Source organism: Lycorma delicatula, chromosome 7 (assembly GCF_047948215.1).
Source record: "Lycorma delicatula isolate Av1 chromosome 7, ASM4794821v1, whole genome shotgun sequence".
In the NCBI taxonomy this organism is placed as follows: Eukaryota; Metazoa; Arthropoda; class Insecta; order Hemiptera; family Fulgoridae; genus Lycorma; species Lycorma delicatula.
In genome coordinates this window covers 86337091-86354139 of record NC_134461.1, presented here as the reverse complement: position 1 = coordinate 86354139, position 17049 = coordinate 86337091, and the positions used below count along the sequence as shown (strand labels likewise).

Sequence of the window (17049 nt, the reverse complement as noted above, 5' to 3'; positions counted from 1 at the left end):
TTAATGAGGCCTTTTTGTGGAACACGTGTATACTGATTTTAATCTCCATTGTTATTTCCATCTTTAGTTACTTCAGTCTGTGTGGCCTGTTTTTATAGACCTTTCCTTTAACCCACAGGAAGAAATCTGGGTACATCAAATCAGGTGAACATGGGGCTATAATCCTTTAGAGATGATTTGCGCTCACCAAAAAGATTTTTCAAGACATGCATGGTTTTATTAGATGTGTGATGACATGTGGCACTGTCCTGCTGGAATTAACAATTACGTTCCATCATCTTTAAGAAGAGCAATAAGTTGTATAATGATGTCTTAGTACACAAGAATGTTCACTGTAGTTTCAAAGAAAATTGGGCCCATTATTTGATGACGTGATACAGCATACCACAGTTCCATTTTATAAGAGTATAAGGGGTTTTCATGTAACATATGTGGATTTTCAGTAGACCAAATTCTAGTATTTTGACTGTTGCAGATACTAATTTGACTGTTGCATGCAGATACTAAGGTGAAACTATGCCTCATCAGTGAAGAAAACACAGTCAAGCTCTGCAATTCCATCGTCAACAAATGACCAAAACCATTTACAGTACACTATGCGCTTTTCTTTATCAGGCTCCTTCAGTTCCTGAACACTGTGAACGTAATATTTAAAAAGTGTAACTGCTTTATCACTCTGAATACTTCCATATGAAATCTGAGAGTGCACTGATAATCACCTTAAGCTTTCTGAAGGCAACTACTGTATTGCATTCTTAACCTCAGCCAGTTTAGCATCAGTCAAAATGGCCGGTCTCCCGGTTCTCTTCTTGTCTGCAACTGATCCAAATTCTCTACAACAAGCAATTAATCTCGTTACGATCGAATTATTAGGCACTGCCACATCTGGATATTTCCCACAAAATTCTTCTGCAACATGCAAAAGAATGACTGAAAAAATAATGCTCAACAATGAAAACTTGTTGTTCTTAGGAAAATGACATCTTTACTAAGCAATAAACAAAGGACTGCTGCAAGCTTCCTGTGATCAATACACATCACAATGGCATCTAGGTTTGTTGTTGTTAATACCCATAGTGCTATTTTGCGCTAGCCGATAGGACTTTTTCAATTATAGTGCTATTCATAGACACTTTAATTTTGATGTGTGTGACTTTTGGATCTCTCTGTATAAAAGACTTGAAATTTAATTGTGAATTATAAAATTTATACATTTTATTCTATTTTATTACATTTCTTTAAGGTGTAATTATTATCTATTGGGAAATGATGTTTTTTTATTAAAACAGTAAAAAATGTTTAATTTGTTTCTTTTTAAGTATTCTGTTGGATGCTGATGGCCACATTTCTCTAACTGATTTTGGTTTAAGTAAATTACCTTTGGATGATCAAAAAGCATACTCATTTTGTGGTACAATAGAATATATGGCACCAGAAGTGGTTAACCGTAAAGGACATTCATTTGCAGCAGATTGGTGGTCCTTCGGAGTGCTTATGGTACTGTTTTTGTTTTTATATTAATATTTTTTTTCTGTTTTTATGATTTAAATGCTTTTATGGTGGGTTATTATGATTTAAATATTGAAATGAAAAAATTAACAGTTTATCTAGTATAGCTGAATATTTTTAGACATCATCTAATTCTAATAAGAGGTGTAGTTTTACTTCAAGGAAATGTGAGCTTATTTTTAGTTGGTTCTTATCCAGAGGAAAATAAGTTTTTGAAGCTCATTGGTGAAAAATCATTGCTTAGTGATGATGATCAGTGATTCCTATCTTAGACATAGATTTTCCAGTGAAGTACATACAGGATGCATACTGCCTGGACAGAGCCTTTATAATGATGGTTTTTCTCTAATGGTTTTTTCTTCAATAAAAGCAAAATTTTAATTGTAATTCTCCATTCTAATTAGAGAAATAGTGAACAGGTGCCAAACTCAATTTAAAATTCTGAAAAAGGTATTGTTCTTACTTCAAAAAGTTATTCTGAAAAATATTTATACCATTTTATTAGCGTTAACAGGAGGTGAGTTTTTATCATCTGAAATTCAGTACCATCATAGTGTTTTGCATTAGATAAAGAATAAATCTATTTTTACAATCTCAATTAGAATCTCATTTTCACAATCTCTTTTAGAAAAGCTGCAAACAAAATAGATTATAATTTTCTAAGCAAGAACATTTTCCAAGCATGGCATACTGTAAATGGTAACAACAGTATGCAGTTTTTAAGCAATTCCATCAGTAGAAACAAATAAACTGAGATGGGAACAAAGCCTATCATACAGAAAATCTCTTTAGAATAGCTTAAAAACCATCATGCAGTACCTCATAATGTACTCAATGAAGGAGAATGTGATTAGTTTCAAGGAGTATATTGGAACCTTAATGGATAACACTAGGAATCCATGTATTAACTTTGAGTTCCAAAATTTAAACCACAAAGGTCAATCTCTTCGTGATGACTGTCTTGCATAAATTACTTATATAGCAATATATATTTTTTAGTATAACTTATCAACAATTTCATTCAACCATTCTGACAAGCTACCACCAGCCGGGATGTAACTTAATATACATAATGAGAATAAACAGTGTGATCCATGAAAGTTGGCTGAGCACAAGCTTCTTTAGTCAACCTTCTTAGTCAACTTTATTGTAGACTAGCAACCCAGTAGAAATTGTCATATATTGCAGTTGCTGTGAAGATGAATTAACACAACTACTGGATGTTTAGTAAATATGCCAGGATGCCTTGTAAATATGTGAAGATTACTTACCAAATCACAGCACCTAATAATATGGCTGAACCCATCTGCAACATGATGAAGTACATGACTATGAGTTCAAGTATATGAATATGTGACAAGTATATGATTATAAATAAAGTAAATAGATCTTTTATTCTGATCAGTACATAGTAATATATAAATCACGTCAAGAGTTGATAACTATACTACTACATAGATAAGAAAAGAAATTATCCCGCTATTTTCCTGGTTAGAACAAGGAAAACTTGATCATCGCAGCATTATAAAATGCACAATTAATTATGAAGTAAGAAGTAGATGTGATTAAGTCCATATTAATTATTTAAAATATAAACAAATGAATTATATTAAATACATAAAGATACAAAATATATAAAATAACTACATATTAAATCATAATTCAGAAAGCATTAATAAAATTAGTTGAGCACATTTTTATTTACACGTTTAGTAAGATGCAGAAAATTCAAGGTTTTTTTATTTTTCAAATAGTACGTGGTGATTACAAATGAATGGACCACTTTCGATGATTTGTAAATTTGGAGATTATTACTAAAATGGTTTTACAGTTTCTTTAAGTTTTATCTATTAAATGTTATGTGCACGGACTGTGAGTCACACAACAATTATCAACATAATAGTCTAATTAATTTCAATCATATGATAGCGTATTCCACTGAACACTAACAACAGTATTTATGATACATTGTTCTAAGTTTTCTACATTATTAGGAATTCTGCAACTAAAAGAAGGGGTAAAAAATGAAGTAATTTTGACAATATTAAGAATAAAGTATTAAATTAAGTGAATTTTTTCTTACTGATCATGCAGCAAGTGTGACAGAACTACAGTTATGCAATATAAAATATTGTAATACAGTATAAAACAATAGTTAAAATAAAATATTGTAATACAATATAAAACAATAGACTAATATAATACATCACTAATTGAATTTTCTTATTTAGGCAATATTGTGAAGGTTAGAAAAAGTGAGAAATTGCATTAGAAGGTAGATTATAGCTTAAGTAAGGGATGTTTACATGCAGAAGAATTCTGCTGTTTCTACCAAGCACAGATTTTGGATTTGGTAAAAAATTTTAAATATTTGTATCGACTAAAGTGGCAAAGGATTGTGTAAGAAAGATAGAAAGGCTTTTGAAATATATTAGTGCAGATGTTGCTTCAAATTTGATGAATTCTATAATAAAAAAACTTTTAAACAAATTGTAGAATATAAAGTTTTAGCTTATCCTATGTAAAAAAAAATTAGTTAAAAAATATTATTTGCTTTTATGTTCATTTATTTCATCATAAAAATAAATATGAAAGGTGAAAATTGTATGTGAAGAAAAACAAAAATTATAGAGGTTGAGCAGCTTAAAACCAAACCGCTATAGATTAAATACAATTATGACATGTAAAATTTTATGAATGAAATGAAAAATGAAAACATAAATTAAATTTTGTATTCATATTAGCAAAAGTTTACTTATTTACCATATTTTTACAAAATATGTTCAAAGTGAATGCATTTTTGTGCTCGAGTGACCATATTAAGTCACCTGACATAAAACACTGTAAATATTCATTGATTTCCTGGTGAATGTTTGTCTTGATTCATCTATCCTTCAAACAGCCTCAAAGGAAAAGATCACAACTAGACAATCAAATTAGGAGAACATGGAAGTCACCACCCTCTGTTGACAGTTCATTCTCCTGTAAAAGCGCCATTAACTCTTGGTAGTAAATCATTTGATGTGTGACATATTGCTCCGTCTTCTTGCTGTACTCTTTATCATGTTCTGTTAACTAAGCATAGAATTTTTGAAAGTTTTACAGTACGCTGCATTGACAGTCTGGTCAAAAAATATTGGTCACTGCTATGTAATTATCAGAAACAGCATTCCGTTCACCGATTTTCTCATCGTGAAGTGAATATTCAGACATCTGGCAAGGATATTCAGTCATCCAATACCTAGTGTTGTATGGATTAACCTTTCCATCTGAATGAAACCAAGCTTGTCTGATCAATTGCCAGATGCAATAATTTAAATGTTTCAGTTTGTCTGTTCTCTCAAGCTGTTGTACAGTTGTTACATGATGTGATTTCAAATTTAAAATCATAAAAATTCTTTATTGCAAGGTGTGTATTTTACACCACTTTGTTGTGATAACTTATTTACTGTGTATATTTTTTTAGACAGCTGAAATTCTTTAAATATTGGCTATGGCTTTTGGATTTCTAACAAAAGGTGCCTGTTTCATTTTACATTTGAAATTGACCCTTTTGTATGCCACTTTCTGATCAAATCATCTATGCTATCTTTGCTGGAATACTGGCATAGGGAATATTTGATGTGTTTCTTATAAGAATCCATAGCACATATAAGTTTCCACTGTAGCAACCCTTTCCTTAATCGAATAAGATATTTTAGAAAAATGCAGTTTTAAATAACTCGCCCAGTATTTATAAAAATAGTCTAGCAGGTAACGTGTAAAATATTCTATGATTAAAATTAATTCAGTTTATAAAAGGAGAAATTCTTTTAATAAGAATTCAAACTGAATACTAAATAAAATAATAAGTAATGGTAATAATTGAAAGGGAAAGCACAAAAACAAGGTAGTAAAATATGTTATTGTTAAAATATTATAATGATTAATTTCAGATTCTTATGAAATTTCTTACTTCGTTTATTGCTTTTGGTAATCTTAAATTTTACATACATTTAAACTACCTGTGTAATTGTTTACGAAAATCAATTGCATTCATGGTATATTTATAAAAATATTATATCTGTTTCATTGCCACGTGCAAAGATAAAATTCAGCTTTATTTAATTTATGAGCAAAGTATGATTACTTTTTTCTTTTGTTAATGAATTATTGGATGAATTTATTAAATTTTTTTTCATTCATTTTTTTAAAATTAATATTGCAAGAATATTATAATTATGGTGTTGTTTATTTGTTTACAGTTTGAGATGCTGACTGGGGCACTGCCTTTTCAAGCTACCAGCAGAAAAGAAACTATGACACAAATAATGAGAGCTAAATTAGGAATGCCACAGTTTTTATCACAAGAAGCTCAAAGTTTACTTAGAGTATTATTTAAAAGAAATCCAGCCAATAGATTAGGAGCAGGCACGTACACAATATCATACAAAGATATATTTTTTTTATATTTTTTATTATTGAAAATTTTACTTATATTATAAATTTATTAACATGAAGGCTGTGGTATTTTTTTTAATGAATGTAATTTTCAATTATCTAGTAATTGCATTTCCATTAGTGCATTACACTACTTATCTTGTAAGCTTTCTTCTCTTCCAACATTATTTATCAGTCACTGATAAAACTATTTATGAATTTTACATTCAAATGCTGCAGTACTGGTTACTCAGGTGTGCTATGAATTTAATCCTTCTGATATCAAATTTAATTGTTAAAATTACTTAATATGATATATAAAAATAAATGAGGAGTTTAGATGAAAAATAACCTGCTGTACAGAAGGGAAATTGGGAAAGAATAGGACATCTCACTGTAAATGCTTTTATAGTACACACATAATCGGTACTGTAGCCAATATTGTAATTATTAGACTTTTGCTTTCTAATTAACACCTTTTCACCTCTTAATTCAAGAACGTATGTCTAGATTTTATACGATAAATTCAGGAATTCCATGGCAATTAAATAAAAAATTAATGAAAGCATGTACATTTACTGAAACTACATAAAGAAAGTTAATTTATAAATTAGCTTATAATAACGCCAAAATAATTATATAATATGAAACTACATTAAGGAAGCATCAATCTCCACCATACTCATAATATAAACAGATTATATTTACTTTAAATCGCAATAATATACTGTAGAAAATGTTGAAAAACTTAGATAAAATAATCTGTGAAATTTGATCATGTTATTATCCATTTTTTTTTTATATTATTTTATTAATGTGTAAAATGCATTTAATGAAACCTTTAAAATATATAAAATAAAAGATGATAAATATTAAAATAAAATAAAAAACAAGGAAATATTCAAGAAGTATTTTATAAAAAATAAAAATCTAAAAGTAAACTTGCGTATAGGCTATTATCATTACAATTATCAGTATATTTCGGGGATTTAGTAAAGCTAAATGTAAAAATAAAAGTAGCATTTAAAAATAAATAAATTTAAAAGAAATATTAGCACTTTTAATGACGTACTTTCAGTACAAAAGATGTGATTAATAATGCTATTTAAATTGCATTAGCTATTGATTCTATGTTGTTTTTTATTACGAGGGTGAATCAAATATAAATGCTAATCTTTTTTAATGGATTTATTGATTAATAGTATATGAAATTCATACCTTCATCATTTCTCTACAGTCTCCTGTGCAATCTACACACTTTTTCCAATGATTTGGAAGCTTGAATATTCCTTGTTCACAAAAAGTTTGAGGATGAGTTGTCAACCAATTGCGCATGTGCTCCTCAATGTGTTCATTGTTTTCGTCCCCTCCAAGTGTTTCTTTCAAGGGCGCAAACAAAAAATAGTCATGGGAAGAAATATGGACTGTAAGGAGGGTGTTCGAGGGTTTCTCAGTGCATTTTTCCAATTTATCCCTTGCCAAAATTGCAATGTGCGGCCTGGCGTTATCATGGAGAAGGATGACATCTATGATGGGCAAACCGTTTCTTTTGTTTCGATAGGCGGCTTTTGTTGACTGTAGCAGTTGGAAATAGTAAGCCGCATTCACCGTTCGTTGATTGTGGAGAAAATTAACGAGTAAAACTCCCCTTGAGTCAAAAAATACTGTTGCAAAAAATTTTCTGGCTGACAGTCGGGTTTTGCCTTTGATTTGGCAATCTTCATCTTTCCTTCACCATTCCTTACTTGCCATTTTTGATTCCAGAGTATAATGATGGACCCATGTCTCATCACATGTTACAATGCACCTCAAAAAATCATACCCTTCTTGCTGAAATCGATTCAGAAGTCTCACAGGTCTCCAACCTGACCTGTTTATGATTTTCAGTCAACAACCTTGGAAACCATCGAGCACTAATTTTTCTAAAGCCAAGTTATGATTAGTGATAATGGATTGAGCACTCTATAGCTGACACCCACTTCTGATGTGATTTCTTCAACAGTGAACCAGTGATCACCCTTGATAAGCTCTTAAACAACACTGATATTGTCAGCTGTGAGACTTGACTATGGGCGTCTATCATGATTTTTACTCTACACTTTCTTGCCTTGTCTGGCTCATGTATACACTTGGTTCTGGGACAGTGTAGCATCCTCAAGCTATACCTTTAAACGAGTTAAAATTTTTGCGGGTTTAATGCCTTCATTTGTTAAAAACTTAATAAACTTATGATTATATGTTGTGCAACAGACAGCAGAACCTCATGCTCACTCATGGCTGTACTGATGATAAAACAGAGCAGAGGAGCTAACCAAGATGGTTCCCCCTCTCCAACACACCGAACATTAACCCCCCACTCCACCATCCAGCTTGGAACTGCTTGTTGCCTAGAATAGCAAAATTACAATTTAAATTTGATTCATCCTTGTATATGAATTTGGCAGTTTTATAACAGATAAATTACAATGTTTGGTGTTCTTTTTAATCAGTTGAGTTTACAAATAAAACAATCCATAATATTAAAATAAAACAATTTCTAATCAGATATAAATAGGACATTTCATTTTATCTTATGTTTATTAAATTTCCAGTTATTTCATATAAAAAAAATTATATATATAAAAATTAAAAAAAATAAAACTAATGTTCTTTTCTCTCTTTAGAATATCTATGTATAGTTTTTTTTTTTTTAATAAAGTTTTAAAAAAACTGTTCTTAACTAAATATTTTATTTTTTACAAAAATGCTGTATGTTAATGTCAGTAAAAAAAAAAAAAATATTGTAATGATGCAAGATACATGGAGTAGAGAACTAGGAAAGGTTTAAAATTGATCTAGGTCAATATTTCTACTGAAATGTAATGTCTAAGTGTAAATTTAAGTGGTTAATATCATGTTTATTTAGAATATTATACTTAAGTTTTTCTTTGTTGTGAAATTTTGTGTGGAAAATAAAATTATCATTATATAGTTTCAGTTTGTATTCATAGACTAAATGCTGCTAACTCTCATGCTCTTACAAAGTGATGGTTTTGAATTTTTTTAAAGTAAAATAGGTGTTAGTGATTAATTGAAACAGTCAGTTTTACTTATAGGGTTTTGAACAAATACCATTGGGTGCCCAAAAATTACCAGAATTGTTAAAAAAAATTGTTTTAATAATTTTTACTTACTGGAACTTTACTTACTGATACTCTTCATTTGACTGAATGCACTTCTCCCAATGGGTCTGTCAATGCTGGAAAAATTTTCAGTATTCCTGAAAAGTAATGTTGCTCAAAACCTACAGTGATTAACACAGGCCCAAATATTAAATGTCTTTAACTTTTTCCATGGTACAAAAACGCTGTAGGAAGGAGTTCTTTCTTACATATGCAGACCAAAAGAAGTCACTTGGAGCAAGATCAGATGAGTAGGTAGGATCAGGGTTAACAGTCATTTTCTTTTCTAGCAAAAATTGTTTGATGTGGAAGACATTAAGGTGAGAGTTTTTTGTGTCGTGGTCATAAATCAGCTACCACAAAAACACCAGGTGTTTTTGTCGCACAGTCTCATGTAATCTCAACAATTCCGGGTAGAAATACTGATTCACCATTCATCAAAAGGAATAGATTCTCCGAACAATGCTGTTCATATAAAAAAAGCAAATCAGTGTTATCTTCATGATTGAGATGCTGGTGCTTGCTTTTTTTGGACTTCGTGATTTCCGCTGACTTGAATGTTATTGTTTTGTTTCTGGGTCATAACCATAACACCAATTCTCAACACCCATAACTTTAGAAAGAAAGTGTAGATCATTTTTAAGTTGGTCCTTCAAATCGCACATTAACCCTTTCCCCTCGGAAGTAACTTTCAAGAAATGTCCTCTCAGATCAGGTGGCCAGCACTGCTGGCCGCACCTATTTCTGCGTCAGATCGTCAGTTGATAATGGCGTATGAGATCGGACGGCCAGTACTGCTGGCCATGGCGGTTTATTTGTGAGCTCGATTGCCATGTTACACTCTCGATCCCCACCAGCTCGGAATCTGTTTTGGGTTTTTAAACGCTATTGTGATTGCACTTGGTTTTTAATAAATTAAAACCCCTTATTTTGATATAAATGGTTATGTTTTACTTTTTTTTAAATATTTAAAATATATACAACTGCGTGATGTAGCTTTTGTTATGATATTAAATAATCTAATATATTATATTGCGCATTGAAAAAGTTATGTGAATATGAATGTGAATTTTTTAAACATTTTTTTCATATAAACTAGTCATTTAAATTACTTCAATTTACCAATTGTTGCAATAAACTGACTTTTGAAATTCCTACAATTAACAGACCCTAACGAAATATTGACATAGGTAATCTATAGCCCAGAAAGTGTTCTGTTTGAGCAACCACCCAGTTTTTCTGATCTGAACCTATTTTTGTTTATCTAATATAATTGAAACTTATGTAAATAAATAATAAAAAATTTGTTTGCAATAACAGATTTTTAATTTATTTCAAACACTTGAATTACTTGATTACATTATTTTAGTTTTACTTATGTTAAATATACTGTATTAGGATAGGCCTATTAGTTATTGAAAAAGATAACAAAATTTCAGTTACAAATCATGTTTTACAAAAATTAGTTTTTAAAATTTTCCTGAGTATGATATTTCTCAAAACAAACCCCAGGACAAAGCCCTGGATTAGCAGTACAAATTTTACAGAAGAATTTTTCAGTCGTCGAACTCCTCTTACACTCGATCACTACAAACAACTCAGTCTTCAGTTTTTCTCTCTTCAAGTGGATACATTATATGGAATTTATTGTCTAGTCGCTGTTCATCAATAAAATTTTATGGTCTATGTCTTTTGTTTACATTTTGAACCTCCCCCACTAACTGTTTTACCAGCTGCTTCCTAAACTTTCATTTTGTCACTTTTTCTTTTTGAGGTTTGTTGCTACAAAACAAAATATAGCAGTTTACAATCGCAGTTTCAGTAAGCCAAAAGAAGATTTTCTGCCACCATTTGGTTGATTTCCCAATGGGGAAAAATGGTTCATTAAGTCAACTCCTCCCATTGACTCATTGTACTTACATACAACAGTTGGTTTCTGTACAATTTCCAATTGTCCACCTTTCTTCACCCGTCTTACAAACTGGGTTGAGTTGTCATACAGCATAGTAAGCATCATTACATCATTAGTGTCCTTTCAGAGTAGAAGTGAATATTTATCATCTTTTCGGTGTGTTTTGATTTCCCCTTTCTTCAGTTTTATTGGTTGGACAACTCATTCTGATGACATATTTCGTGAATTTTTCATCTTTCTTGTTGTTCTCACTGCAGGGGGCAATCCTTTTCAGTTTCGTACAATTGTGTCGGTTATGTGAACTTTCTTTTCATGCAGTGCTAATGCCAAGTAAGTTTGTGTATAGCTGATTAGTGAATACATGTAGCTCTTCAACTGTACCATAATCGTCTGCCAGTTTTTTCACTAAGTGTAAGACCACTCTGGCAGTGACCATGCTGTTGGTTGTAGGTTTCCTAAATACGGCTCTAGGGCACAAATACAGCCGGTTGCTGACTGATAATATCCAAATCCTTATTTCCCATTTAATGGGTTTGTCCTTATTATACATTTTAAAATAAACTCTACCTTAAAAAGCCACTGTACTCTCGTCAACACTCACTTTGTGTTGTAGGACGTAGTATTGCCTATACTTCTTGTCCAAATACATGATTACTCTGCGCACCTTCCCAGGATGTGTTATATGTCCTTGTACAGGGCCACTTGGAGGAGGACTTACGTGAAGATTCCAAAAGATTTGGTGGAATCTGTCCTTAGAAAATATATCTAAAGAAAGATTGATAGTCAATGTAGTCTGCAGAAAAGTAGTCTTCAATTTCAGGCTTGGAATTCATACCCATATTGATTAAAACCTCTAGGAAAGCTTTCATTTCTCGGAGCGTAACTTCTTTCCAAGACCACCAGATAGATTTTTTGCGTAAAAGGGTATTCTTTTGAATTTTCTCTTTGAAATATCTGTTTGTTTCATTTACAATCTCGGTAAGTAAACTATCAGTAAAGAATAACTGAAAATATTCTAATTCTGTCTTATGGTATTTGGCCACGAGGTAGCTTAAAGCCTTTACATAAATATACTTATTGAATCTTACGTCATTGTCACTCCAATCTTTCCATCCATCTCCTTCAGCATCGTTTTCATCTCCCTCAACGACTCCGATAACCTGATCTTTCTCCCCTTCTGCAATTCCTTCCGACTGTTCTCCATTCACCTCAATTTTACACCATTTCGATTTAGTACTTCGTCGAACAGATTCCCAATGTCAGAATCAATATCACTCATACGATCAGAATCATAGTTACTATCTAGTTCCAAAGCATCCCGTATATCATCGGAATTATCGAGTAAATTGCTCATTTTGCTAGTCCTAATTCTAAAAACACATGTCGTAATCTTAGTTGGTCTTCAAGTGACGTTTCCCGTCATAGACTTTATTTTACTAAAACTTCCTCTTTAAAACCATTTTTAATTATCATGTTTCAGCAGTTATTTTACCTAAAGAAATAGATATAATGTCATCTCTGTGCTCTTTATAATCACCCATCATAAAAATTTTAGAACATGTTTAACAAGTGTGAATATTGAAGAAAAACCAACAAGAACACCTGATAAAAAATACAGAACAATGCCACTTGACAGATTGTCATAGAATGCTATAAGCTTTGTACACTTAGCGATGGAATTTGCAAGTTTGTTTACATTGTGTGCCAGCTACAGATTCTGGTTATTTTTGAGTGCTTGTATATGTTTATAATAGAATGTATGGAATTAATGAATATTTTAGGGGAGGGCAGGTATCATGATTAAATATCCACTTTCCTTTCTGATTCTGATGATGTAAGTCTAATGGTAGTTTAATTTTGACAATGATTTAACTACATAAGTTACAGTCAAATAAGAAATATGATTTTTGTTATTATTTAGACTGTGTGTTACAGTACTTACTATAGGGTGTGTGAGTGTGTTGTGGTATTTTTGTATTATATATATTATGAACTTTGTTAAAGTATTCTGTAAACATATTATGTTAATTTTTTTATTTGCTGTAAGCCTAACAATGTCTGACAAAATTTTGAGATTTTATTATGGATATTAAATATATGAAAAATATTAAAAAACTTGTTGGTTGGTTCAAACCTCTCCAGAAAGGTTAATTCTGCTGGGAAACTAGATTTATTGTACTTTAAAACAAAAAAATAACAAAAAATAAAGAATGTAATTTTAACTGTTTGATCTCCATGTAATTTTCTTTTAACCTTTTACTGTAAAATTTGTGAGCAGTTAACTATTTCTGCATGTTACTTTTCTATTTCTCTACTAACATTTTGTTTAATTTATTACAGGGCCAGAAGGAGTTAATGAAATAAAAAATCATCCATTTTTTGCAACAATAGATTGGGAGAGACTATTACGTAAAGAAATACAACCACCTTTTAAACCTGCTGTTAGTAGAGCAGATGATGCCTTTTATTTTGATAGTGAATTCACATCAAAATCACCAAAAGGTAAACAAAAGATTTCTCTAATAATTTGTAGATGTTGATGAATTGAAAAGAATAAGAAAAAACTAGTTTTTTTTCATATATCATAATATTTACTTAATTAAATTTTTGTTTATAATAACCTAAAAACATTATTGAACCAACTTTCTTGTCTGTAACAAGATGTTTTTATATTTTTTAATTTAGTAAATTTCTTGAAGGTACCAGGACCAGCTTATAAATGCAGAAATAGTGTAGATACTCTACTGTTTATTGAATAATTTCTTTTATATATAAAGTGTTCTATTGGGTCAGACAGTTTCAGTGAATACACTATTAATGTCCTGCCCTTTTTTCTGTAAAATTTTGCCTTTTTTATTCCATTTTTCCTTTCTGCCTTTTTACTTTGGAAAAAGCTGGGCGATATCGCAAGGTATCAGATAGATTAATTATATGAAGCAAGACAGATTATATTAAGCAAGGATTTAGAAATCAACTCAACGACTACAAGGCATATCCTGGAGCAGACATTGATAGTGACCATATTTTTTTTTGTCTTCAGTCATTTGACTGGTTTGATGCAGCTCTCCAAGATTCCCTATCTAGTGCTAGTCGTTTCATTTCAGTATACCCTCTACATCCTACATCCCTAACAATTTGTTTTATTAGTGACCTTAATCTAGTGATAATGAAATGTAGATTGGGGTTTAAAAACCTGAAGAAAAGGTCTCTGATGAATTGATGGAATTTAGAGAAGCTTGAGGAAGAGGAGGTAAAGAAGATTTTTGAGGAGGATATCAGAAGAGGTCTGAGTAAAGAAGATAAGGTAGAAAATATAAAAGAAGAATGTGAAAATGTTAAAAAGGAAATTCTTAAATCAGCAGAAGTGAACTTAAGCGTAACAAAGAGAACTGGTAGAAAACCTTGGATATCAGAGGATATATTGCAGTTGATGAATGAATATAGAAAGTAAAAGAATGCTAGTGATGAAGAAGGTAAAAGGAACTATTGACAGTTAAGAAATACTATAAACAGGAAGTGCAAATTAGCAAAACAAGAGTGGATTAAAGAAAAGTATTCAGGAATGGAAAGAGAAATGATCATTGGTAAAATAGACAGAGCAAACAGGAAAGTTAAGGAGATTTTTGTAGTGCATAAGTTAAAATCTAATAATGTGATAAATAAAGATTGGTACACTGATTTATAATGTGAAAGAAAAGGTTGATAGCTGGATAGAATATATTGAACAGTTATATGGAGGAAAACAGTTAGAAATTGGTGTTATAGAAGAGGAAGTCAAAGAGGATGAAAAGGGAGATACAATACTCTAATATTCTTTAATAGAGAATTAAAGAATTTGAATGGAATAAAGGGTCCTAGGATAGACGGGATAACTGCAGATTACTGCACACTGCAGCTGAGGAAGCAGTAGATAGCTTCTACAAACTGGTTGTTAATATTTACAAAAAAAGGGAAGTACTGTCAGACTTCAAAAAGAGTGTTATTGTGGTGATAACAAAGAAAACAGGAGCAGATAAATGTGAAGAATATAGAAAACAGTTAGAAATTGGTGTTATAGAAGAGGAAGTCAAAGAGGATGAAAAGGGAGATACAATACTCTAATATTCTTTAATAGAGAATTAAAGAATTTGAATGGAATAAAGGGTCCTAGGATAGACGGGATAACTGCAGATTACTGCACACTGCAGCTGAGGAAGCAGTAGATAGCTTCTACAAACTGGTTGTTAATATTTACAAAAAAAGGGAAGTTCTGTCAGACTTCAAAAAGAGTGTTATTGTGGTGATAACAAAGAAAACAGGAGCAGATAAATGTGAAGAATATAGAAAAATTAGCTTAACTACTCACGCATCAAAAATCTTAACTAGAATTCTGTACAGAAGAATTGAGAGGAGAGTGGAAGAAGTATTAGGAGAAAGCCAATTTGGTTTCAGTAAAGTATAGGGACAAAGGAAACAATTTTAGCACTCAGATTAATAGTAGTAGGAAGATTAGAAACACAAACCAACATAAATGGCATTTATAAACTTAGAAAAGGCATTTGATAATGTAGACTGGAATAAAATTTTAAGCAGTAATAAAAAAGAGTTCGACAATGTTTTTTCCTATCCCCATTCCTTTTTAATCTTTATATTGAACTAGCAATTAAGGATGTTAAAGAACAGTTTAGATCCGGAGTAACAGTGCAGTGAAAAGATAGAGATGCTACGATTTGCTGATTGTATGGTAATCCTAGCTGAGAGTAAAAAAGGATTAGAAGAAACAATGAATGACATGGATGAAGTCCTACACAAGAACTACCTCATGAAAATAAAGAAGAACAAAATGAAAGTAATGAAATCTAGTAAAAGTAAAGTAGATGGACCACTGAATATAAAAATAGGATGAGAAAAGACTACGGAGGTAGAAGAATTTTGTTATTTGGGAAGTAGAATTACTAAAGGGATGAAGCAGAAGCGATATAAAATGCCAAATAGCACAGGCAAATGAGCTTTCAATTAGAAATTTAATTTGCTTACATAAAAAATTAATTTAAACATCAGGAAAACCTTTTTGAAAGTATATGTTTGGAGTGTAGCTTTATATGGAAGTGAAACTTGGACGATCAGAGTACCTGAGAGGAAAAGATTAGAAGCTTTTGAAATGTGATACCATAGGAGAATGTTAAAAATCAGGTGGTTGGATAAGGTAACAAGTGAAGAGGTTTTGTAGCAAGTTGATGAAGAAAGAAGCATTTGGAAAAATCTAGCTAAAAGAAAAGACAGACTTATAGGCCACATATTAAGGTATCCTGGAATAGTTGCTTTGATATTGGAGGTACGGGTAGATGGAAAAAATTGTGCAGGCAGGCATTGTTTGGAATATGGAAAAAAAATCATTAGGGATATATGATGTAGCGTGTATGGTGAAATGAAATGACTAGCACTAGTTAGGGAATCTTGGAGAGCTGCATCAAACCAGTAAAATTACTGAAACAAAAAATTCCTTTCTTGAATCAGATGCAATTTGTGAACTGTACTTCTTCAAATTTTTTTTCAAATGAATTCTTAAATTAAACTGAATATGAATGCTTAAAATAACTGAATTTATAAAACTGGATGAAATTTATTAACCGTAGTAAAAAATTAAGAAAGATTTTTGCAAAAGTATGTTGCTAAATATTCTGCTTTAAACCTGTGCTTCAATAAACTATGATAATTGGTGAACATCTCATATTAATTTTCAGATTGTGTGGGAATGAAGCCATTTGACAAGGCAATTACTTCAGTTGTGATTAAATTTTGTCTATATGTATATATATATATATATACATCATTCTGTATAAATAACTTGTATAAAAATCTTGAATGACCCATAAGCATGGATAAATTAGGACATAAGTATATATGTTTCTTTCTTATTTTCAGATTCACCAGGAATACCTCCAAGTGCTAATGCGCATGAATTATTTCGTGGTTTTAGTTTTATTGCACCTTGTTTACTGGATCAACAGAATCCAGAACCAGCTCCTAGATCAACAGAACCATTGACTAAGGTTAGCTGTAACATAA

At 31.1% G+C, this 17049-nt stretch overlaps 1 protein-coding gene across 2 annotated transcripts in view; it reads left to right on the top strand.

Annotated features, from left to right (window-relative positions):
- LOC142327344 (ribosomal protein S6 kinase alpha-2-like) overlaps positions 1-17049 on the top strand; it is a 304040-nt gene that overhangs the window by 274374 nt on the left and 12617 nt on the right. For both annotated transcript variants that reach the window (XM_075370301.1, XM_075370302.1), the window contains 4 exons: positions 1320-1497; positions 5754-5919; positions 13342-13503; positions 16906-17033. In XM_075370301.1, coding sequence (XP_075226416.1) covers positions 1320-1497; positions 5754-5919; positions 13342-13503; positions 16906-17033 — 634 coding nt within the window. The remainder of the gene's footprint in view (positions 1-1319; positions 1498-5753; positions 5920-13341; positions 13504-16905; positions 17034-17049) is intronic.